The 25,411-nt window shown below is 41.2% G+C and overlaps 2 protein-coding genes across 2 annotated transcripts; one reads left to right on the top strand and one right to left on the bottom strand.

Annotated features, from left to right (window-relative positions):
• The first annotated feature begins 263 nt into the window (after positions 1 to 263).
• On the top strand, positions 264 to 4,922 carry LOC144700138 (peroxisomal OPC-8:0-CoA ligase 1-like). The gene is made up of 5 exons (XM_078571545.1): positions 264 to 1,324; positions 1,414 to 1,746; positions 3,368 to 3,435; positions 3,503 to 3,614; positions 4,650 to 4,922. Exons 1-5 carry the CDS (start codon positions 371 to 373, stop codon positions 4,782 to 4,784), a joined length of 1,602 nt encoding a protein of 533 aa, XP_078427671.1. The 5' UTR covers positions 264 to 370; the 3' UTR covers positions 4,785 to 4,922.
• LOC144700139 (Ribosomal protein S5 family protein) lies at positions 4,887 to 9,987 on the bottom strand. The gene is made up of 9 exons (XM_078571546.1): positions 9,737 to 9,987; positions 9,090 to 9,601; positions 7,510 to 8,042; positions 7,029 to 7,079; positions 6,758 to 6,865; positions 6,192 to 6,287; positions 6,001 to 6,102; positions 5,866 to 5,925; positions 4,887 to 5,124 (listed from the first exon to the last, which is right to left on the bottom strand). Exons 2-9 carry the CDS (start codon positions 9,586 to 9,588, stop codon positions 5,059 to 5,061), a joined length of 1,515 nt encoding a protein of 504 aa, XP_078427672.1. The 5' UTR covers positions 9,589 to 9,601; positions 9,737 to 9,987; the 3' UTR covers positions 4,887 to 5,058.
• Between the last annotated feature and the right edge of the window lie 15,424 nt (positions 9,988 to 25,411).

The raw sequence follows: 25,411 nt of genomic DNA, 5'->3' as shown, positions 1-25,411 counted from the left end.
AGAGGGCAAAAATCATCGTTGATGTGAAGTGAAAGATACGGGCTTTGAAGCTGGAGACGACCTTCTTCTCCTCGTCATTAATTATTCAATCTGATTATCTGCGGAGTTTGTCTTTAAAACCTCAGCATTCTGCAGTGAGAACTCAGCGATCTTCTCATTAAATATTTTATCTGATTATCCGCGGAGTTTGTCTTTAAAACCTCAGCATTCTGCAGTGAGAACTCAGCGATCTTCTCATTAAATATTCTATCTGATTATCCGCGGAGTTTGTCTTTAAAACCTCAGCATTCTGCAGTGAGAACTCAGCGATCTTCTTGCCTCGTCTCATCCCACGTTTGAGAGAGAAATCAAGAGGAAGAAGACGACGGAGATGGCGACGGAAAGCGGGTTCTCCCCCTCAACTGGCGTATACCGCAGCCAATGGGACAACGCCACGTCTGCAGTTCACGGCAGCGCGAGATCGCTTCAGAGTGTCCTCTTCACGGCGGCTCCGCCAGAGAAGACGGCCTTCGTGGAGGAGGCTTCCGGGGTTAGCGTAACCTACGGCGAGTTACAAAGGCGAGTAAGAGCCGTTGCCGGGGCGCTGTTAGAATATGGGGTGAGAAGGGGCGACGTGGTCTTCTTCGTCTCAGCGAACTCGATAGATTTCCCGGCCGTAGTCCTCGGAATTATGTACATAGGCGCGGTCTTCAGCACCGCCAACTTCTTGAACACCAGAGAAGAGCTGGAGGCGCAAGTTAAGGACTCTAATCCGGTGCTAGCCATCACTACGGCGGAGTTCCGGGAGAAGCTGGCGGGTCTCATCGCCGGGCCGCTGGTACTGGTTAAGGACCTCGCCAGGGCGACGCCCGCGGGTACAACGATTGAACCCGCGGCGGAGGAGACGGCGGTGTTAATGTACTCCTCCGGCACGACGGGGAAGAGCAAGGCCGTGGTCGGAATGCACGGCAACCTCCTCGCCATGAGCGGTATTCTCCGCCGCGCGTGGTCGGCACGCGGCGCCGGTGACGTGTACCTCTGCGCGGTGCCGCTGTTTCACATGTACGGGTTGTCTGTGATTGTCTTCGGCGCGATGGCGGTCGGCGCGAAGGTGGTGGTGCTCCGGCGGTTCTCCCCAGCGGCGGCGCTGTCGGCGGTGGCGGCGCACAAGGTCACGCGCTTCCCCGCGGTGCCGCCTATCGTGAACCAGCTTGCAGAGCACGCCGACCTGGCGAAGAAGTTCGATCTGGGCTCGCTCGAGGAGGTTATCTCGGCCGGAGCGCCGCTTCTGGGCGAGGTCCGAGACAAGTTTCACCGATCCTTCCCGGAGATTACTCTCTCTCAGGTCAGTATGGCGAGATTGACGAACGGGTTGACGTTCCGTTCCGTTCAGCTGGGCCTTGGGATGAACTGAGATTATCGTTTTGTGGGCAGTGTTATGGATTGACGGAGACGAACGGGCCGATCACGCTGTGCGATGGGATGGCGGGGAAGGTGCACGCGTCGATCGGGAGGTTGGCGCCAACGATGGAGGCGAAGATCTGCGACGTTGTGTCGCGGCGGGCGCTGCCGCCGAACGAGATCGGTGAGCTTTGCTTGAGAGGGCCGCCGGTGATGCCCGGGTATTTGGGCAACCCGCAGGCCACGGCGCAAGCCTTTGATGAAGAAGGCTGGTTCTACACCGGCGACCTTTGCTATATCGATGCTGCTGGTCTCATCTACGTGGTGGACAGGATGAAGGAGCTTATCAAGTACAACGGATACCAGGTGCATGTTTCATTGTTATTATTATTATTATCATTGTTGTTCATGTTATTAGTATTACTCTTGATGAGTATTTTCTTCCAAGTGTCATTGTTAGTATTCTTATCACAAGCACAGATTATTTGTAATTATTTTCATGGTTCTTTTTATTCAAATAGCTGTTAGGATTTATTATTTTATTGTTATTATTTTCATTTTTTTTCTTATTATTATTATTATTATTATTATTCTGGATAAGTATTTTCTTCCAAGTGTTATATTTAGTATTATTATCACAAACCCTGGGATTATTTATATTATTTTAATGGTTCTGTTTATTCATATAGTTGTTAAGATTATCATTTTATTCTTATTATTATCGTTGTTGTTCTCGTTACTATTATTATTCTTGATGAGTATTTCCTTCCCAGTGTTATTATTAGTTTTATTATACAAACCATGTGATTAATTACATTATTTGATGATATTTATTTATATAGCTGTTCGGGTTAGTATTGTTCGGGATAGAAAGCCCACTGCTTGCTGCTTTATTGTAATGCAGATTTTTATCGTCAGTGTTACTTTCATTATTTATTTATATTGTTATTTTAACGGTAATTCAAGTATTTTTTTGCTTTTTATGTAGTATTGTTAATATTATTATTATTCTTCGAAGATATTTGGTCCCCATGATAGTCGTCATCATAAGTAGTCATGGTGATATTTAACGTGATTTTTCTGTTTCTGATTGGTATGATCATCACCCTTCCTCGTCTGATTGGTATGATCATATTAAACACCATCTCGACTTCAGTCATCATCTTATAATCCTGTATTTCATATTCATCTTCCTCTTTTTTAATCCTGCGATTATTTCAATTGTTTTAATAGGTATTTCTATTGTCATTTAATTTTATCTATTTACTGTAGTTGTTAATATTATGGATGTATAAGGTCTGCTGCTTTACGTAATAATAGTTTTTATCATCATTATTACTATTCTTATTTATTTCTACCATTATTTTAACGGTAGTTTAGGCGTTTTCTTTATGTTAATGTTAGTATTTTAACAAATCTTCTTCATCTTCTTCGAGTCTATCTCATCTATTTCATAATCATCACCACTAACGTGATTTTTTTGCTGATCGGTATGATCAAATACATTCCAAATCTGCTGGTATTCATTAAATAACACCTCGTGTTCAACCATCATCTTAAAATCCCATTCATCATATCCATCAACTTCTTACATCTACGGTTCATTTTTATTTAATTCTCTATTTTTTACTTATTAATATGCATGTATAAGGCCTACTATATGTTGTCTTCTCTAAATAATGATTTTTATCGTCATTGTTATTACTTATCATTTCATTCTTTTTATTGGTAGTTTAGCTCTTTTATGTTAAAGTTAGTATTATTAATTTATAACTATTGTTCTTCTTCGTCTACGATATTTCATCCCCAGTATAATCATCGTCATAGACTTGATTTTTCTGTTTCTGGTCGGTATGATCACCAGTCTTCCTTTTGTACTTCTAATCCTCAAACATCATCTCGTCTTCAATCATCATCTTCTAATCCCATATCATATCCATCATCTTATTTTCTGATTATCACCATCGTTATACTCTTCTTCATCAAGGTCGCACCGGCGGAATTGGAGGAGATACTCCTCAACCACCCCGCCATTAGCGATGTTGCTGTCCTGCCGTAAGCTCTATAAAACCCTAATTCATCCAAATCTTACGGAAAACCCTAACTCTGAATGCTCTGAAAGGCACCCCAAAAAGGAAGTAGGAGAGATCCCCGTAGCCTACGTCGTCCTCCGAGATGGTACCTCCGTGAAGGAGACAGAGATCATCTCCTTCGTTGCCGCCAAGGTCTCCTCTGTAAGTTTATATTCATATGATATGATCATATTTATGAATTCAAAAGTATGTATGTTGTGGTCTTTAAACAATGAGATGAGTTTCTAACTATGCTATGCTCACGTTAATGGCTATATAAGCAGTAAATTATGCTCTTTAAAGCATGCGAGGACTAAATATCTACGATTGTTACGATCATATTTATGACGACATACCTGTCTATTTTAACTTTTTAAATCATGAGATCACTCTGTGTATTTGTTATAATCATACTTTAGGGTTTATACATGCTTTTAATATGCCCGTTAAAGTATGAGACGACTAACTTGATACGTCATGATCATCTGTATAACCAAATACATATTAATATTTTGATTTTTAAAGCACGAAATGGCTTTTAATGTATGTTACGATCATATTTATGACGATATAGGCACGTATACTGCGCTTTTAAAATCATGAGATACGCAATCTGTGTGTCTTACGTATTTAATACGGTAAACTGATGTATGTTATGGATTTCAACGCAGTAAAGGAGAATCTATATATGTTAAAACATAATTTATGACGATATCGATACGTATACGGTGCTTTTAAGAGCGTGAGATGAATATCTATGTATGTTATGGTCATATTTATTAGAAAATACGTAGTAAAAATATGATAATAAATTATGCAGATAGACATCTCTCGCTTCAGAAGGTATAATCCTCACGCGTATATACTCATTAATATCATTATATCTCACATTTTTAAATTATTCCCTCGTACGCATTAAAAATATTATAATAATACAGATGGGCATCTCGTGCCTTTCATATTTATGATAAGATTTTACGGTAGACGTCTGTATATGTTTTGAGTATGCATACGGTGCAAAGTAAACATTGGATGAGTATCCACGTATGTTATGATACGATTCACGCATGTTGAATGTGCATTTACAGTATAATGTGACGATCTACGGATGTTATGGTCATAAATACGGCTATATACGTATATTTATGATGTTTTCTGAATCATTAGATGATTATTTATACGTGTAATCTGAATCAGGTGGCGCCATACAAGAAGATCAGAGCAGTAATATTCGTTGATTTGATCCCCAGATCGCCTTCTGGGAAGATCCTACGGCATCAGCTGAAACAGAAAACTCTCCAAAGTCAACGTTTTTTCTCTCCAAGATTGTAAAAGAACCATCCACCCATTTCAATCGTTTGACTGCCCAAGTTGCAATTTATAACTTATCAGGGTTATTTTTCTCGTTTTCTACTCCTACAAGTCAAAATAATATATAAAAGCAAAATTTCCATTGGGGTGTTATTGTAAGTACCCAAGTTTCTGCTGCCTGCTTCTAACCTTGTTTGGAAAAATATTCTAGAGAGAGAAAGTGGATGTGGGGAGACTCGTGCAAATAAAATCTTCTTGGGGGTTCATTCCGCAATTGACGTTGATGTGGGGATGCTCATAACAAGTAGGATTCCACCACTGTCCGGCCGAACTTCTCTTGTACATCTTTAGGAGTTTGGATCTGCCAAAATTCATTAAAAAAAGAATGAGAGATAAATTTACATATTTATAGATAGGGAGAGAGAGAGAGAGAGAGGGGGGGGGGGAGGGAGAGAGAGAGAGAGAAAAGAGGGGAGGGAGGGAGAGAGAGAGGGGTAGGGGAGAGAGAGACAGAGAGGAGGGAAGGGGAGGGGAGAGAGAGACAGAGAGGAGGGAAGGGGAGGGGAGAGAGAGAGAGAGAGAGAGAGAGAGAGAGGGGAGGGGAGAGAGAGAGAGAGAGTGGGAGGGGAGAGAGAGAGACAGAGAGAGGGAGGGAGGGGAGGGGGAGAGAGAGACAGAGAGGGAGGGAAGGGGGAGGGGGAGGGAGAGAGAGAGGGGGGGGGGAGGGGGAGAGAGAGAGAGAGGAGAGAGAGAGAGAGGAGGGGAGAGAGAGAGAGAGTGGGAGGGAGAGAGAGAGACAGAGAGAGGGAGGGAGGGGGAGGGGGAGCGAGAGAGAAAGAGAGAGAGAGAGAGAGAGAGAGAGAGAGAGAGGGGGAGGGGGTGAGAGAGAGGGGGGGGGGGGGAGAGGGGGGGGGGGGGGGGGAGAGAGAGAGGGGGAGGGAGAGAGAGTGGGGGGAGGGAGGAAGAGAGAGATAGAGAGGGGGGAGGGAGGAAGAGAGAGAGAGAGAGGGGAGGGCAGAGAGAGGGGGGGAGGGGAGGGAGAGAGAGAGAGAGATAGAACGTGAATTGAACATGTGGATAGAGAGAGATAAGTCCAACTCACGGCATTCAACCCTTTAAAGAGGGCCTTGATAGTGTTATGTGGATTCCTTGAGCCGATCACCTGGAGAAAGTCTCATGAATTAAAATTCAGAGATAATTCAATCTCAACCAGAAATCCCAAGAAAAAAATGGTTACCTTTGATTTTACATTTTTGTAGCCGGCCAGGAAGAGGATCGTCTCTACAGTCTTAGATGCGCCCACGACCCCCGATCGTGTTGAAGCCGGCCAGAGATAGATCTTAAAAATACAAAAAGTATGCACCAAAATTAATAATTTAGTAAATAAGACATAAATATAAGCATGGATGAAGAAACTATGCCGAGTACCTTGGTCTTCTCGTACTTCGTCTGGACTGCATGGGCTATTGTGTGTTCTTCGTGCCTTTCAACATAATGAAGATTCTGGAAGCACTTCTCATAGGCCTGCCCATCATGATAACCACTTCATAATTTGATATTTCAGCATAATGCATACTATTATTTGTTTAATTAATATAATGGGCGATATGGGTTTTGAAACACTACATATAAGAAGAATCAACAACACCTAAGAGATGGGAGAAGAGCGATAGAGAGAGAGCTATACAAGAGTATCATGAACAATAGAAGGGTACCATGAACTGCTTTTCCTTCACAAGGAATAAACTGAAAATATGTATTTTTTGGATATCTTCATGGAATAGCAAGAATCTTATGGGGAATCTAATGGGTATGAATTAACATATTTTTTTACTTCTGAGTCGAGTATGAATTAACATGGGGGATATAATCATAAATTGTTTGTCTTCTTGGTCGCGTGTGAACCAGAAGGGAGAATAAAAATCATAATTTTTATTTGCCTTCTGAGTTTCGAGACAGTCAAAAAGGGGAGACATAATCATAATTTTATTTACCTTCTGAATTGAGATTCGAGGAGTAGGACCTTTTGCCTTAGCGAAACCGATGACTCCATTGAAGTTTCCACAAGCCAGCAAAGCGGTGTACTTGGTCAATTGTCCACCCTGGAGTATTTAAACAAAGAAATATCAACTAAACCTTCCAAATATATATTCTGGGAAAAAATGTAAATTAAACCCCTTGCTGATGCAACTTGTCAAAATATAAAAGTAATTCATGTATCAATCAAATGAAGGATATAAATTTTTTCTGGGATGATTTGATGACCTTGGTAACTTTGCACGTACGATTAACATCGATCACCTTCACATCGAATCCCTGCAATCACGAAATTAATTTATGCATTGATGGATGCGTTTTCAGTAAATGCTTCACCTTCTTATCTAGAAAACGGAAAAAATAGTAAAGAACAAGACCATATTTTAGAGGAATAATGTGCAAGTGATATAGGAATAGAAATCAATATATAACGAAGATAAAGTGCCTTTCGCTGTCATATAATTGGAATAAAGTTCCTCAATTCGTCAAGTTAAATGACGTGAGATAGTATCGACAAACTATTTTGGAAGATAAATAAATAAATCAAAAAAATGAAAGGCATGAAAAAACGTTCCTGGACAATTTGAGAAGAAAAGAAGTTAAGAGTATGACCCGTCCATAAATTTAGAACCCGAAAGTTCTAAGCAAAAATATGATTAATTGTCACAAAACACAATATTCAAATTTTTGATGGGGCACAAGAACTCACCTTCCGGTAAAGAGGTCTTTTACTCTTTTCCGTCAGTGCACTCCTCTCATCAGCTAACTCCTTGATTTCTTCTTCCAGAGCCCTACCTTTCTTTCCAAACGTGTGCTCGAGTTCTGCCAGCTTCTCTTCAAGCTTCTTATCGAGATCATTGAACTTCTGCAACAGTTTTTCATCCTCCTCTTTCATTTCACTAAAGTCATCGTTTTCATTGTCATCATCCAAATCCCCTCCTTGAATCATCTTCTTCTCCTTCTGGAAGTCTGTATACTTCAACTGGTCGACAGAGGGACCCACTTGAGAATGCTTAATAGCTCCATAATTAGCAGGGTTATTAGGGTCGTATGCTTCTTTACAATCCATTAACCGAAGCGCTCGGTTCAGCTTTTGCTGGAGAATGAATTTCTCTTTCTCAGTTGCATTCTTGAGACGATTCATCAGGTCTCCAATGACTCGGTATTCCAAAGGCAGGCTCAAGTATTTTTGCTCAAACTTGTCAATCCTTGACATCCATTTGTGAGCCTCATCAAGGGTTGCTGCAAATGGTACACAAACATATTATTCTAAAATAGCTTGAATATTAATTACCTTTTGAGGAAAATTAATGCTAAATTTTAAGGAAATGGCAATAGAAGGGTTATCTAGAAACTGTAAAACTTAGTTTTGGCATCACTATAGCCTCAAACCTGGAGTGATTTCCTCACCTCCATCCTTAAATGTCGTCTAATTGAATGGCCCCAGGTACCACAATTTCAAATTAATTTCATGCATGGATTCACCCTGCGGACAAGGGTGATGACTCATCATCATCCGCATCATTCGATGTTACCTGGATGATGACGACGGTGATGAAAACATCTTCATCACCATCCTTCATCCACGGCAAGGTTCACATGGACGAGATGAAGACGAAGGTTGTGCAAAAATACTTTCTGAAATACAGTTTTTTCCTCTAAATCTAATTCTCAACTCGCCCCTTCCATCTGCTGTGAGAGGACGATGAGCATGCTGATGACGTGTTCATCCTCATCATCACCATATGGATGAAGCTAATCGTATGATGACAAGGATATCATTATCCATATCCTAACCACGGACTATGATAATGATAATGACGTTGGTGACTGAATGAAAATGACAATAATGAATTCGTCATAGTTTCCCAACCATGAGCCGTGCAATAATGGTAAGTTTCTGGACTCCAAAAACTACGTCATGCTTGAAAAGTTCGGATTTACAAAAAATATATGAACAGGGTTCCAGCAAAGTAGAAAAAAAAACAATGAAAAATAAATAAGCTGACATTTCACTAGAAGTGTTCATATATTAAGAGAAATATAAGCGTCAAGGAGAAATACCCAGATCTACAAGATAAAATTTGTTGACATGGTACCATTCCCAACTGGAAATGTTAATAAATAAGAAAAAGTGAAAAAAATTCAATGCACAATCTTTGACAAGCATTTGTGAGCCTCATCAAGTGTTTGTATAATGGGCACACAAAAATTAATCCAAAAAATCTTGAAATTCTATTACTTTTTCCAAGGAAAACGGAGAAATAAATAAAGATTATCAAAGCTCACCAGCCTCAGCAAACTTGTGGAGAAGCTCCTTGTGACGAGAATGCTTCTTCTCAAACTCCTCAAACCGTCTTTTCACCTCCTGGGGAGAGAATCTCTCGTCGTCTTCACTATCTGAATCAGTGGGAATCTCCCATGACGGATCCTCTCCCGGGTCTTTGGCGACCCGTTTTTCCCATTTTTCAATCAAAGGTCCAACGCCCATAAAATCCTCCTCTTCTTCCTCTTCATCGACTGCGTTACCAGCCCTTCTCTTCACATCTCTCTCCCTCTGCTTCTCTCTCTCCACCTCAGCCAACATGTCCCGGATAATTCTATCTGCTTGCGCTGGAGAAACGGAGAAATGGCGATGGAAACTGAACTGGGTAGAAGGCGAGCTCAAGAAATGCGACGAAATTGATCCAACAACAGATGAAGATATCGTAGAATGATTGCTGATACGATACATAGCTCGGGTCCTACTCACTCTCCACAAGTTAATAATGCGAGAAGTTGACGCCATGGGCTCGAAAAACCTGCGTAGAACAATGAAATTACATAGAATTAATGGTTGTAGCAAGCGTGAATTGGGCGATTAAAGACTGGTATCAATAGATCGTGCCCGTGAAAGGTGAATAGAGCTGATAAACAAGTATAGAGCTGATACATACCCGTGAGAACAGGGAACCAGATGTAAGATTTATCAATCGATGATCAAACGGCGGGAAGGAAAACTGAAATCTTGGAGTTCATACAGAATACCATTCCATGAGCGTCGATAATGCCAGAAATCGGGGGAAACGAACAGAGCCAAGATCAGGCATAGAACATTCGGAAGAGCCAGCAAGATCCAGGACGTGTGAGCGGCGATCGATGGCAGAGAAGTAGCGAGTTAAACCCTCGCGATTCCAACTGGAGTTCGAACTGGTTCGAGCGTATTCGATCCGTCAAGTCGCGTCATCCGTAACGAAACACCAGCTGGAGACGCAGGACGGGACGGGAAGGGACGAAGTGTTAAGAGGTTCGTCCTAGACATGGTCTTTCTGTTCTGTTTTCTTTATTCGCACAAAAAATTCGCACAAAAGAACCGCACAAGGGTCTGTTCTTTGTTCTGTTCTTTTAATGAGCGAAAATAAGAACGCACAATTCGCACATTCACACATCCGCACAAAATTTGCACATCCGCACAAAATTCGCACATTCGCACAATTCGCACATTCGCACATCCGCACAAAATTCGCACATCCGGACAAAATTCGCACATCCGCACAAAATTCGCACATCCGCACAAAATTCGCACAAATCTTTGGAAAATTTGAAAAATTTGGTTGCAAATTGCATAAAATAGTGTCGGTTAATATTCTGACTTGATAATATCATAGTTGATATGTTATCATCCAGATGAGCAGTTCTCTTCATAATTCATGGGGGGAGATATTAGGACTTACAGATGAATCACTACGACATTTAAACACTCAGCCAGACAGGCCATCAAGGTTTCGTGCTGAAGATAATATCTTCAGGTTTATCTATAATGAGCTGGTGAGGGGGGTGCCTGCGATCTTCGGCCAATTTTTGACAACGCTGCCAGGGATCCACTCTATGGTCATCTTTGTTTGCATCAAGTATGTCCCCGTGCCGGCAGTGCCCCAATGTGAGAGGTTCCTCTTCCGGCGCGTCTGCTCCAAGAGTTATCACATGTTCATATGCTTAGCCAGGTGGTGCCTTGAGTTCTACCCATTATCTTAATGGTCAACAGAGGACGTCTCACTGTTTTTTCCTCCTCCCCCTGTTTTTTGGGGTTGTTTTAAGATTATTTGGTCGACCTATTAATGGCATTCATTACCAGCATCATCATCAAAATATTTTTTGTTCTTAATTGTGAGCATCATAACTGCCCTTATAATTACCATCATCGTCTGCTTTGTACTCATAATTATCAACTTCCCAATGGACGTCATAATTTTTTCTTCTCCCCCTGTTATTCTTATCATTTTCTGGATTTTCTTCATCATCATCATCATCTTCTTCTTCCTCATCCTCATCATCTTCTTCATAATCAACAGCATCATCATCTTATTTGCTTCTTTGTTTTTTTTTTCTTCATCATCATCATCTTAATCATCTTCTTCATAGTCATCGTCGTCATCATAATCTCCTCCTTCGTAATCATCATCATTATAATCTTCTTCTTCATAATCATCATCATATTCTTCTTCTTCGTAAGCATCATCATCTTCTTATTCTGTTCTTATTTTTTCTAATTCTCCTTCTTAATCTTCCATTGGGTTATTATTCATCATCTTATTCTGTTCTTACTTTTTTAATTCTCCTTCTTATTCTTCCAATGGCTTCTTGTTCATCATCATCTTATTCTGTTCTTTCTTATTTTTTTTTTAATTCTAGCTCTGAGTCTTGCTCATCATCACCATTGGTTTGTTGTTCATCATCATCATCTTATTCTGTTATTATTTACTTCTAGTTCTTCTAATTTTTCCTTGTCATCGCCATAAACTTCTTGTTCCTCGTCGTCATCATCATCTTATTCTGTTCTCATCCTCATCATCATCATCATCATCTTATACTCCTCATAAACTTCCTGTATTCTTATTATTCTTCCTCCTCATCATCATCATCATCATCTTATACTGTTCTTGTTTGAAAAAATCATCTTATTCTGCACTAGAAATTTGACTTGGACCCGCAAGGGAGGTTCTTGAGGACGACGTGGCCGCCGACGCAGGCTTTTGAGACGGGCACCGAGCAGGGGGGCAGTCGCCGAGGTGACAGGCGTGGGCCGGCTCGTGGCCGCAGGGCTGAGGGACGCGGCACGGGTGCGGGCACGAGGGGAGCGGCGTGCCATAGGGCTGCGGCGGCGGGATGGCGGTCCGGCCGCAGGCGCAGCTCAGCTGGACGAAGACGGTCTCCGGGCACGGCGGGCAGTAGCCGTTGTGGCAGAGTGAGGAGCAGGCGTGCTGCCCGCAGTGCAGCTTCTTCCCGCAGGGGATCTGGCAGAGGTGGGAGACGAGAGGGCAGCAGCGGTTGTTGCAGCGGTGCCGGCCGCAGCTCTTCTTCTTCCCGCAGGGCTTGTCGCAGGAGAAGGACGAGGAGTTCTCGAATCATTCGACCTCTCTGGAAGCAGACCCACATCGGCAATTCTGCTTCACCGGAGTCCGGCATGGCGGGTAGGTCCCCTTGTGGCAGCTCGCCTCGCACCTGTGAGTTCCACAAGGGAGAATGTATTAGTTTTATATGTTCCATTAAAATCCAAGTTTTGACCATTAACTGTTAAAAATTCGCAGCCAAGTCTACGCTGCTATAGTGCATAATCGGTATACTTTAAAAAAATCAATTGATGCATTCTTCTTTTGACAACGTCAAAATTAGCTTCTGTTGAAAGCCATCTAAAAAGATCTTCAAAGACAGGTAGCAACGCTCTAGACAGAAATATCAATCCAACTGGCTGATTTAACCGATATCACCATTCAATTATGAAAATTCGGGGCCAAGGAGAAACTCAATGCAAGGCATGCAAGATGTGAAAATCAAGAATTTGCGTGGGTGTTAAGCAAAAAAAAAATGATTACTTACCATGTGACCAACGATAACAGCATTGAATCATCATAAAAATATGAAACACCGCCATGGATCGAGTACATCATCAGCATTGAATTCGGAGAAGAATGGAAGGAGACAGCAGAACAAGAACAAAAACTGAGGAAGAGAAAACATAACGAAAGAAAAAATATAACATGGAAATGAAGGAGATGAAGAAGATAAAGATAGAAGAAGAATATGGAGAAGGGCAGAAATGGGTGGATGAAGAGATTGGAAAAGAAGAAGATGAAGAGGATTGAAACGATGTGGAGAAAAAACCAATAACAATGAGGACGTTGAGAAGGAAAAAAGAGAAGAAGACGAAATTTAAAAGAAGAAGATGAAGAAGATTGAAACGATGTAGAGCTGCAGGACGCATTTTTCTCCAAATCGAACAGTTTCCTCAGAAACCCGAGTGCCAAAATTAAAGAAAAATCACCGGATAGAACAATGAAAGAAAGAAAAACAGAGTTTTTGGAGTGGGGATGGGGCGAGAATCTGACCAGGGTATGCGAGGAAGGGGTCCTTCGATGGGATTGGGGACTGGAGACCGGCGTCGACCGGCGTCGGCGGCGTCGGCGGCGTCGGCGGAGTCGGCGGAGTCGGTGTCGGCGTCGAGTGGCGACTGGCGAGGGAGAGGGGGAGAACCAGACAGCGAGAGTGGCGGGAGTCCTATACTCCTATATTTCTTTTTTATGTTTTTTAATAAGTTTAAAAATAACCGCACAATTCGCACAAATGAACCGCACAGGGGTTTGTGCAAATTGCGGTTCGTTTCATTGTGCGTTCTGTTCGGAAAATCCGAACAGAACACACAATTCGCACGGATTCGCTCAAAGCGAACCGCACGACCATGTCTAGTTCGTCCGAACCTTCCGTTCGATAGTCCGTCCCGTATTATGAATGCTGTGGGAGCATTCTTAAGGGTGGGTTAATACTATCTAAGTAATAAGATCTAGTTTGCTGCTACATTTTTTCTTTCTTATATCATAACTAGGGTTTGACGGTCCCGGTCAGATCTGGTTTTTTGGCATGGACCTAACCTTACCTGAAGTTTGGTCCAGTTCAGGTCCAGTCTTTTTCGGTTCCGGTCTGGTAACAGTCTAGTCTTGTTGACTAGTCAAAGTCAAAACCAAAGTCAAGATGAAAAATTGGCAAGAACCTTTCCTAAAAGAATATGGCATTACAAGGCAATTTAGAATGTAAGTCTTGCAAAGTAAAAAACTAATGAAGGAATAAGAGTACCAAAACTAGAACGTGAAAAAAAAGATTCTTTCTAGTATAAAGGAAGAAAAAAAGAAAGAAAAGTTAAGAGGGAAGATGAAAAAAAATGAATAAAAGAAGATGAAGAAGAGAACAACAAAAATAAAGGAAAATGAAAATAAGATGAATAAAAGAAGAAGAGAACAATAAAAATGATGGAAGATGAAAATAAAATGAATCAAAGAAGCAGAGAACAAGAACAAAATAAATGAAGACGAAAATAAGAAGAATAAAAGGAAAAGAGAAGAAAAAACAAGAAGATAACAAAATGAAAAAATACGAGTGGCGAAGAATAAAAGAATAAAGAAGAGAAGAGAAAAAAGCGGGGAAGGGGGGGAGGGTGTGGTGGGTGGGCGGTGGCAAGCGTGGGAGGGGGAGGGGGGTGGGCAGCAGCAAGAGCTTGGGTGGGGGGGGACGACAGGTGAGCGGGGCACGGTGTCTTGTAGTTTGACCAAGAAAATAAAATTTTAAAAATACTTACGATGCCGGTCTGACCTTCAAACCCGGATCCGGACCATCTGGCCGGTCCCCTAGGAAATGGTGGACAGCCGGCCCTGGTTCGGTCTGGTCCGGTCCGATCAGTCCCCAGTCGAAAATGTCAAAGCTTAATCGTAACATAAGAAGACTAAGAGCTGAATTATTTCATCATGGGAAATAATTTTTGAGAGGAATTAGTATATATATATATATATTACATGAAAGTTATGATTTTACTGTAACTGTCGGGTGAGCTTAGACTTGGAACCCATAATGATGCTACAATTTTGTAAAGGCTTTAAGGATCACAAGATGAAAATAGAAAGAAGAAAATGTAAAGGGAGAGTATAAAAAAAGAGACTAGATAAAATCAGATGAGAACTCTATAGGAAATATACTTTAAAGATATTGAGGGCTTGATATGTTCATGTTGGGGTTTTATGCGATTGTTTTGAACTAGACTTAAACACCAATATTTTAAATGATTTTACATTAAAATAATATATACTTAATATCAAGTAGTTAAGGGGTGCATCCAAAAGAAGCAAATAAGTTACATACATTTTAAGCTTGGAAATCAAAATTGAGTTTAGTAGTTTTTAGGAAATTTTATGCATTTAATAGAATTTAATTCAATTACTTGGATTTGTTTTGGATTAGAAAAAGAAAAATATTTCAAATATTAGGATATTTTTATAATTTTATTGAGTACTTTTAATGTAAGAAAAAATTAAATCTACATTAGAAAGGAAAAAATATTTTAGACTCTATAGATGTCAATTTTTTAGATTTAATTGCGAAGAAAAAATTAGGTGATATGATAATTATTATTTTTATATGTTTTTACTTATCTTTTACTAATTTTTTACTATTCTTTCAGTGCTAAGAATATGAAAACTACCTTGTTGGCAGTGACAGACAACAGAAACAGTGCTGCATGTGCAAAATCATGGATGCCTTAGTAAGGTGGATCCATAGGAGCCACGGATTTCCCAGACTTAGGCTGGGGGCATGTAGTGCAACATCATGCACGTAGAAACATGGGGCTGTGTTGTGCACGCTCATGTCACGGCAGCAGCAAAAATGAATTTTGGAGGGTCAAATGAACAGAAGTGTATGAAACTTAAGAAAAAAGTAGGAGTAGAATATAAGGTAAATTCTGGATGGAGAAAGGGTGGAAAATAGGCAGGTAGAGCGATAAAGTGATGGAAATGAAAGAAAAGTGGAGGACGTTGATGTGGATGATCGAGAAAACATATATCTAGGTTCCATGAGCATTGTTGTGTCCTGATCCATGGCTTCTCTTCTTAAACTTGGATCCTTATATTTGTCATGAGCAGACATTTTTTCCTAATGAATTGGAAAAGGAACAACACTTCAAATTATTTACATAAACCAGGTTTAATAACCAAAGTCCTAAAGAGCCTTGTCTTGCTCTTTAGGAACTGCTAGAGCACATTCCATTTGAGGTTATAAAGAGAATAATATAATATTTATTCATAACGCATGATCTAACATTCCACTTATCATTACATATTTTCTCTCCTTACTGTTCCTCATATGGGAAATTAGAGGGATTAATGGAGGGATACAAGACATGAACCATTCCCCTCAAACTTCTCCTTTATTGAGTAAATCCCATGGTATAATCTGACCCTTTAATAATCCTACCATGTAATCCGACCATGAGTTGAAAATATTAATCAGTAATAACATTTCTTGAAAGATAAGTCTAACATGTTATCTAAAACAGGCCAAGCTATGCATATTAAATGCCAAAATCTAGTTAAACAATATATTTAGTAACATGAAAATTTGAATATTTACATGTTTTAATCCATATTAAGTTCATGTAATAATGGACACATTTATTATGGTATCAGACGGACCAAAGAAATAGCTAATGAAAAAACAAAACAATTAAGAGAAAAAGGAGAGAGAATGGTGTAAGATATCCAATGAAATAAGAAGAGAGGGTGTAGACGTCAAAAAAGAATAATGTAATGAAAAGCAAACAAGAGAGTTCCCACCTTCTACTTTGCAGGTGATGGGAGACCATGGTAGGTGGATGACAGCGATGTGGAGAGCCTGGGAGGAATAGGAAGAAAGAATAGAAAACATTGGGAAATATTGTATAAAGGAGCTGAATTTTAAGATGCTTGTTATGTCATCCTTTGCACCCTTGATGATGAGACATGGCAACTATGGAATGACACACTATGTGACAAAAAATCTTCTGATGCTTGAAATTACGAGAGACATGAAAATTAGTAACAATGATGCCTTCATGTCAGTTTTTTCATCATCACAGCTTCTTTTCTTATTTATTTCAGTGTCACATCCATTTGTGAGCAGTGATATAATTGAACTCATAACCTAAAATGGCCACATCATCTCTTTGTCTACAAATATTAACTCAAGTCAACTTATGGTGAACCATGATCTGGTATCTATTGTCTTTAGAAGTTAAGAAATGAGGAAACAAATAAATAAGAATTTAATTTTATGGAGTTATTATAATATCTTAAAAAATCTGACATTTGAATGTATGGTGAATTGCTAATATTCTTTAGTTCGGATCGTAAAATTTCAGGACATGAATCATATGTCCTACATGTATGGTAGATTTGTTTGGTTGAATATATTTTACTTTCCCAGTTGCATGTCAAGGCCAAAACTTATAGGGTTTGGTCATTTTTTACTGAATTATATTAAAATAGAGTGAAATTTCAGTTCTTAGTTTGAGAATTGATAACATCATGTGTTTCTTACATAAGAAGTTTTGAATTTTTTTTAAAGCCGACATCATGAAGAGATCAAAGTTATTTTCTCTAGTTTACATTTTTTTAATAAAAATATTAAAATAAAATAAAGGTTCTCATGATGAAATTAACATATTCCTCATTATTTAGTCACACTTCTGATAATGAAATATGTTTTTCCAAAAAAATGTATGTGAAATGTTCTAATGAAATTTATCATTAAAATAAAGAATTACAGGTGAAATGATAATAAATTAATCCATATATGATATAATCACAATTTTACATCATGTACTGTTCATTCTTCTGATATGGCAGACTAGACTTGGAGAGAGAGATCATCCCCAAATCTCTCTGTTGAATGGCAGCCTTTATTTTCAATCTCATCAGAAATTTAAATTAGGGAAGGTCATGCATCGCGGCCCAAAACTTCACACACATGAGAATTTTTTCAGTTGCACCAAGACCCTTGTGCAATGTCCATTGAGAATTTGTGTGGAAATTCGCATTTCACATGGCACAAATTTGCATAAATGATTAAGAAAGTGGAGGGGGGTAGAAGAGTGAGAAGGAGAGAGTGTGTGTGTGTGTGTGAGTGAGTATCACGCGGTCAAATCCTGAGCAATGTCTCTTACTCAAATCTGACGCATGCCGGCCTCAGTGCTCGGAGTAGAACACTGAGCAACCTTGATCTCTTGTAGTGGAAGCCTTTGCAATTGCTTAAGATTGCATAGAAGGGGTTAGAGGAGATGGCGGGGATGCATCCCCATCGACAAATAGGTCATTGCATTGATATCATAGAAATGTTACATCGTAGTTGGGACAACTACATGGGGGAAGACGAGGGGTGATACAAATGAACGAGACGAGGTGCATCGCGCTAGGGTAGTGTCGCCTCTCCGCATCGAGGCCGTCGCTCTACAACCGCGCCTACTTTGCTGCTACACATGTGCCCCCGGGCCGGGCGTCGCGGACCTGCGGGCGTGGCGATCACATACGCCACCCCTACCTTGACGATCACACACGCCACCAGCATCTGCGTTGACACCTTCGCGTGTAGTCTGCGCAACACCGTCGCATTCGATGGATCAAGCTGGGTGCTTCGCACCCAACACTATCTGCGGGAATACTACGTGCCCCCATGCGCGCAGTCTTAATGCGCCACTTGCCTTAGTCTCTTGGCAAGATGTCTCCAAACCCTACGCCTCGCACACGCAATGCGCGCGTGGACTTCACCTGATCCACTCCGCCTTAGGCGCGAATGGGCACAGGCAACGTCCGTAGCGTATCACCACATGCGGGGGCGATGGCCTGAAAGATCAGGTTGGGCAGCACTACCCTTAGTGCGTGTAGCACTAAATATGACTCAGTCCTTAACTGTCGTGAGTATCACGTGAACACACCCTCCCAAAAGGCACACAGGCCTCTAAGCAGGGAATGCCGCCTAGCTAGGGGCCTAACAGATCCCCACCGCCTAAACTTGTCGACACCCTCGTCAATGCCCGCGGCTCCGCTTCATATGCTCGTAGTGGGTCCTCGAATTGTCATAAGTTGTTGATACGTGTCGCGCTCCTAAGTTGCTGATTCGGCTGGTCTGTTCTTCCACTTGATGAGGTACTCAATCTTGTGATAGCAACTATGACGTCCTCCTCGGTCAATTTCCCTCTTCGCCAAGACTGCTTCTACTTCCTGATCAAAATGCGCCCATACATTCGACGCCTCATGCTTCAGAACCGACACATGAATGACCAGAAAGACTACCAGGCGATGGGGAATGTTGAGCCGGTAGGACACTCGTCCGATTTTAGCTACCACTTCAAAAAGACCATCGTAGAGAGGTACCGGACCCTTGTGCCATTGCTTTGCTTGCTTCGTCTTCACCATCTACGTGTTGGTCTTCTAAAAAACCAGATCGCCTACTTGGAACTCTATGTCTCGTTTGTGTTGATCGGCATATTTCTTCATCCTCTAAGAAGCACGTTCCAGTGCCTCGCGGGCTTCCTCAATGCGGACATGATAATCGTGCGCAAAGCAGAAGGCTACGGGGAAATGTCCATTCCCCTTTCTCTTCACCACTTCTGGAGGAGTCAGTTGTTGTCTTCCCGTTGCAATCTTAAATGGCAAGTGATCCATAGCCGAACTCCGGTTGATGTCGTGTGCAAATTGTGCCGCATTTAGCAGCTCCACCCAATTCTCTTGATTGACTGAAACGTAATGCTGTAGATACTCTTCAAGAATAGAGTTTACAGGTTCTATCTGACCATCTGTTTGGGGGTGGAAGCGCGTAGAAAATTTGAGCATGGAGCCCATGTACTTGAACAATGACTCCCAGAAATGACCCGTGAATCTTCTATCGCGGTCGCTAATGATGTCCAGTGGAAGACCCCAGTACTTCGCCACATGGGACATAAATAGATGAGCCACGCCATCTTCTTGCACTTCCAACGTGGTGGAGATGAACATCACATATTTTAGAGAAAGGATCCACAATAACCAAGATGGCGTCGTGCCAACCCACGCGCGGAAGGCAAGTGATGAAATCCATTAAAATAGACTTCCACGGTCTGTTCGCCCTTCTGAGAGGTTCCAACGTTCTTGCCGCCTTTGCCTTCTCCGTCTTGTCTTTGCATGAACAAATAGAAGCCCCCGCATCTTGTGCCATTCCAGGCTAGTGATAGCTGTTGGACAAGAATGAAAGCAATCGTGCCTGCCTTAGGTGTTCGGCGTGGGGTGCATCGTGCATTTCATAGAGGATTTACTCTTGTTGCGGTTCTTGTCCACTTGGGTCTTCAAACCCAAGCGGTTCTTCTGAAGGAGGCGGGTGTTCTTCCTCTATTGTTTCTCTTTTTGACGTCGCTCTTCGCGTAGCTGTGCGCGAAGCGATTCCATCTCCTCTAACGGGTTCAAGAGCACAGGGGGAAGCAATCCAACCCGGCTTGGATACCAATTGTCACATGGACAAATCCCGAGCTATGTCTCTTGCTCAAATCTGATGCATGCCGGCCTCAGTGCTTGGAGCAGAACACTGAGCAGCCTTGATGTCTTGTAGTGGAAGCCTTTGCAATTGCTTAAGATCACATAGAAGGGGTTAGAGGAGATGGTGGGAAAGCAGCCCCATCGAGGAATAGGGTCATTGCGTTGATATCATAGACATGTTACAACGTAGTTGGGACAATTACATGGGGGAAGACGAGGGGTGATACAAATGAACGAGACGAGGCGCATCGCGCCAGAGTAGTGTCACGTCTCCACCTTGAGGCCGCCACTCAACACACGTGCTCGCTTTGCCGCTACACATGTACCCCCCGGCCGGGCGCCCGTGCGCCCGTAGGCGTGGCGATCACACACGCCACCCTTGCATCGTCGATCACACACCCCACAAGCACTTACGCTCACACCTTGTCGCGCAATCTGTGCGACGCCACCGCATTCGGTGCCTCAAGTTCGGCGCCCCCCAGCACTACCCGCGGAAATGCCATGTGACCCCATGCCGCCTTGGCACTCTCAATGCATCACTTGTCTTAGTCTCCTAACGGGATGTCTTCCAAACCCGCGCCCCACACATGCATTGTGCACGCTCCCCGCGTGGCTGCTGCGCAGAACCTTGCACAACTCCGCGCAGTGCACTCGAGGCACGCTGTCCCGCTTGCATGTCCCCTGCTTGCGCGCAGCACTTCTTGCTCCCATGCGGTGCTTGGCGCTCGCACGTCGCGGTGCTTGGCGCTCGCACGTCGCGGTGCTTGGCGCTCGCACGTGGCGTTGGCGCCTGTGCGTTGCGCTTGGCGCTGGCGCGCAGTGCACGGTGCGCACGCGCTCATGCTTATCGGCCCCCGTGCCCAGCACACGTGGACTTCACCTGATCCTTTTGCCTTAGGCACGAATGGGCACGCGCACCATCCGCAGTGTATCACCACATGCGGGGGCGATGGCCTGAAAGATCAGGTTGGGCATCACTACCCTAAGTGCGTGTAGCACTAAATATGACTCAGTCCTTAACTGTCGTGAGTATCACGCGGACACGCCCTCCCAAAAGGCACACAGGCCTCTGGGCAGGGACTGCTGCCTAGTTAGGGGCCTAACAGTGAGAGATAGAGAACTGTAATAATGAAAGAGAGAAAGGGAGAGAGTAGTGAGTGAGCCAGAGAGAGGGAGAGAAGAATGAGCAAAAGAGAAGAGCAACTGAGAGGAGAGAGAGGAGCGACTGAGAGAAGAGCAATAGAGAGAGAGGATCAAGACTGAGAGAGATGGAAAGAAAGCTATCGGGAGAACATAGAGAGAGAGGATTGAGAGGGGGAAAGAAAGCAATTGGGAGAAGATAGGAGTCGGAGACAAGGAGAAAGCTATTGAGAGAAGAGAGAGAGAGAGAGCGAATCAAGAGAGAAGGAGAAAACCATTGGAAGAAGAGAGGGAGGAGTAATAAAGGGGGTGAAAGCTATAAGGAGAAGAGAGAGGATGACGAGAAAGGGAGAAAGGTATTGGGAAAAGAGAGAGAGGGTGAAAGCTATTGGAAGAAGAGAGAGAGGAGAGCGAGAATGGGAGAAAGCTATAGAGAGAAGAGAGAGAGGGAGAAAGCTACAAGAAGGGAAGATAGAAGAAGGGGGATGAGGAGGGAGGGAGGGAGGGAGGGAGGGAGCGAGATAAAGCTAGGGGTAGACAATAGAGGAAGAAATAGATAAAAATAATTAATACGGAGGATGAGGGAGAGAAAAGCAAGTGAGAGGAGATTGACCAGAGAACGGGAGGAAGAGAAGAGAGTGAGTCAAAGAGAGAAGACCGAGACATCATGCGAGCTAGGAAATAATGATTGAGAGAGAAAAGAGATAATTCTGGATCGGGCAAGAGAGAGGGGGAGAAGATCGAGTGCAAAAGAGAGAGACAGACAATCGAGAGGAAGAGAACTAAAAAAATTCGTCAAACAAATTGGACAGAACAGCGTATCCGCACCACACATGCATCTGTGCCGTGTGCAGTGTGAATTTCCTGGTAAGTGTCTAACGTGTGGATCGAAATTTAAACCGAACCGGACACAGCACCAACTCCCACTGGTCACACAAAAGGACCTTCAAAAAGTTAAATAACCATACCTCGTTATTGATTATAAAGTTTTCATATAAAAAGAAGAGATTATGAGTAGTTTTATGAGAAAGCAATACAAACTCGACAACCTCGTGAGCATATAGAAAATTGTCTTTATTCTTTAAGTTACACAGAGGAGAGTTGCAAATAAAACAGACATGTCAAATTATTGCTCCTCAATGAGTTTCCATCGTTCATTTAATATGATAATATATATACATATATAGTATTCGTATTACTTTCTATCTTTGCATCCATATCTCCATTCCATGTGTCATACACAAACCGTATGGAGATATGAAAATTGAACAAATCAACTAAGAGAAACAAAGAGCAAGTGAGCATTTCTCAAAAACTTGGGTCACTGCTATGTTAAAGGGAAGGATAGTTAATTTTTAACTATTTTTTTAGCACGTCATCTCTAGGAAAAATTATCATGACGGATCCAATCAATATCGTTGTCATCATAGAGTCATTAAATTTTGAATCTTAAAATAACCCTGGAAATTAGAAGTTTTTTATCACAGTGAGCCCAAGATCAAACACAGGGAGATTTTCATAATTTTTACAAACTTAAAAAAAACATGTTTTTTTTTTTACAAATCTTAGGTGGATAATATTTGGGACACCTTTATAAAAGCATTGAAACCAGAAAAAAGAACTAGATTCTGAAATTCTGAAATATAACGCTTTGCTCACTTGAAATTATGAAACCAAAATAAAAAGGAAAATAATTTAAACCTATAAATATAATATGATTTTAATCTAAAGTAATTCTATAATTTTATGGTAAGTGAGATTGACCTTAGAAACTAATGAGGCCTTAACCTCCCATAGATTCATATGCAAGGTGGAGCCCTTAACTCAAGCTCAACTATCTCTCTTCAAAGCATAAAATCATGTAGAATTTATTTCAAAATAAATGATTGGATCTCAGATTTAAAAAACACAGGCTCCATGATTTATTTGTATTCTATTTATTTCTCAAATATCCAAATATTCCAATGTCTTCATATTCTGGTGCATTGGACCTGTTTTTTGGGTACGGGTCGCAGCTTGGATTACCTCTTCTGGTCTAGTCTATGGCTTGGGATTTTGTTTCTCCTACCTGCATCTATAAATAATAACTCAATTGATGTATGCTTTTCCTTTCAAATAAAACTACTATAAGATTTGAGAAAATTCCAACTTGACACCGAGCACTTGAAAAGGCATAATAAAATGGACTAAATAAAAGAAATCAGGTTTCTCTCATTTTAACCGTAGATGCTGAATAATCCATGTGTGAACCTAGACATAAATCTAGTATAAAAGTACATTTGATTTACTGATTGCTGATGTGATGATGTATCTCTGAGGATGGGAATCATATGTTAAACCCATTCTTTTAAAACCTCAGTTTTTAAGGCTCAGGAAAGTTTTGAAATGTTAAATAATTATTTCAGAGAATTATTTATTACCATATACATCCGACATTCATTTGACTTTGGAATTTGCGTCATAGACCATTGATTAGGTGCAATAAAATTGAAGTTCTAGAAAGAGTGAGTGCTCAAAAAAGGATTAGGATTATCCCAATATTATTTAGCTAGATATAAAAAGGTTAATTCAACCCATCAGTTTATTCAACAGATTTAAAATAAAAATTGCATTTTTGTACTTTAGGATATCAAGTTGTCTTTTACAGGAACTGCTGGTAAAAGTCTGATCGAGCGTTGTTTTTTTCATACCATCAAACATCAACAAAATGTACAAAATGTTTACTACAAACTAAATTCTTCATTTAATTATTAGTAAGCTATGTGAGAATATCAGTAGATTTTACAAATAAAGGCTAAGTGTTACATAATTTTTAGTAAGCTGTACGAGAATATCAGTAGATTTTAACGATAAAGGCTAAGAGTTACTTATTTATTAGTAAGCTATATGAGAAAATCAGTAGATTTTAAGCATACTAGATTATATTTGAATGAATAGAGGAACGAGAAGTTACGGTATAAGAGATATTAAGAAAGTTCAGGAAAAGCAAAGATACTAATGTGATATTGAAGGATGAATATTATTAGAAGTAGGAGTTGAATTCAATTTATATGGGTTTACTAGTTACAAGATAGTTATATATGTGTATTTATATACTTTTATACTATTTTGATATATTTTTAGGATTGATATGGAGAGTTAAAGGGGTGATTTGGTGGAACACGGAGAGGCATTCAACCAAAATGGCAGAACGTAGATAAAAATATAGATACTATTTTTATATAAATTATAGCTGCTTTTATATATAAAAGTTGAAGTATGGGGTAGTTCTGTTGAACACCCGAGAGGTGTTTGACGGGTGCACGATAAAGATCGACCTAGGATATATAAAATATTTTCCTATATGTTTTAATTTATTGTGGCTTTGTCCATCGTTCTCTATAGTTTTTCCTCTCCCGGTCTCTCTCCGTCTCTCTTCCGGTCGCTCCTTTCTCTCTCGGTATGTTTTTCTCCATCTCTGTGAAGAGGAGTTCTACTCGCCAAACGGTCAAGACATTCTATGAAGACTCAACGTTTGGCGAGCTTCTGATAGGGACTTAATTAAGATTAGATAGTAAAATTAATCATATATTTTATACTCATTAGAGACTTAGAAATAGGATCAAATATAGGTTCAAACATAGCATGAGATTTAATATAGAATATGATTAAACATAGAATAGGATCAAATATAGAATAGATGGGCACATAGCACCGATCAAAGGTCGCGATCGGTGCACCCGGAGAGTTATAACGGTTGTGATTTAAAGGGGTACACGGCACCGATCGAACGGATGGGATCGGTGCACCCTAAGGAGTTATAACGGTTGAGATTTAAAACAACCATTCGGGTATACACACCGATCAACGGACGTGATCGGTGCACCGGAAGGAGTTATAACGGCCAAGATTGAAAACAACCATTATCATTTGAAATGCCGTTGGGTTAGTTCCAACGGACATATAAGTACACAACTATCTAAAAACAGGATATAAATTTACAACCAATGTGCAGAGATCCTTTGTGGAAAATACGACTTAATACTCTCTTTTCTTGGTGTTCTTTCTCTTTTCTCCTTCTTCCATCAATTTCTTTCTGTCAGAGTTTCTTCTGCAGCGGCCAAGAAACCTCAACAATCTCGAGGTCAATCA

This window comes from Wolffia australiana, chromosome 2 (assembly GCF_029677425.1).
Source record: "Wolffia australiana isolate 7733 chromosome 2, ASM2967742v1".
NCBI lineage: Eukaryota > Viridiplantae > Streptophyta > Magnoliopsida > Alismatales > Araceae > Wolffia > Wolffia australiana.
The sequence above is the reverse complement of the archived record's forward strand: the minus strand, read 5'-3'. Positions and strand labels throughout refer to the sequence as shown.

Excerpts from the sequence above, each read along its gene's own strand:
- LOC144700138 (XM_078571545.1), top strand. The coding sequence starts at position 371 with ATGGCGACGGAAAGCGGGTTCTCCCCCTCAACTGGCGTATACCGCAGC. Across the intron at positions 1,747-3,367 it reads TCAAGTACAACGGATACCAG|GTCGCACCGGCGGAATTGGA; the intron begins GTGCATGTTTCA and ends TTCTTCATCAAG. Across the intron at positions 3,615-4,649 it reads TTGCCGCCAAGGTCTCCTCT|GTGGCGCCATACAAGAAGAT; the intron begins GTAAGTTTATAT and ends AATCTGAATCAG.
- LOC144700139 (XM_078571546.1), bottom strand. The coding sequence starts at position 9,588 with ATGGCGTCAACTTCTCGCATTATTAACTTGTGGAGAGTGAGTAGGACC. Across the intron at positions 8,043-9,089 it reads CCACAAGTTTGCTGAGGCTG|CAACCCTTGATGAGGCTCAC; the intron begins GTGAGCTTTGAT and ends TACCATTTGCAG. Across the intron at positions 6,866-7,028 it reads GTACGTGCAAAGTTACCAAG|GGTGGACAATTGACCAAGTA; the intron begins GTCATCAAATCA and ends TAAATACTCCAG.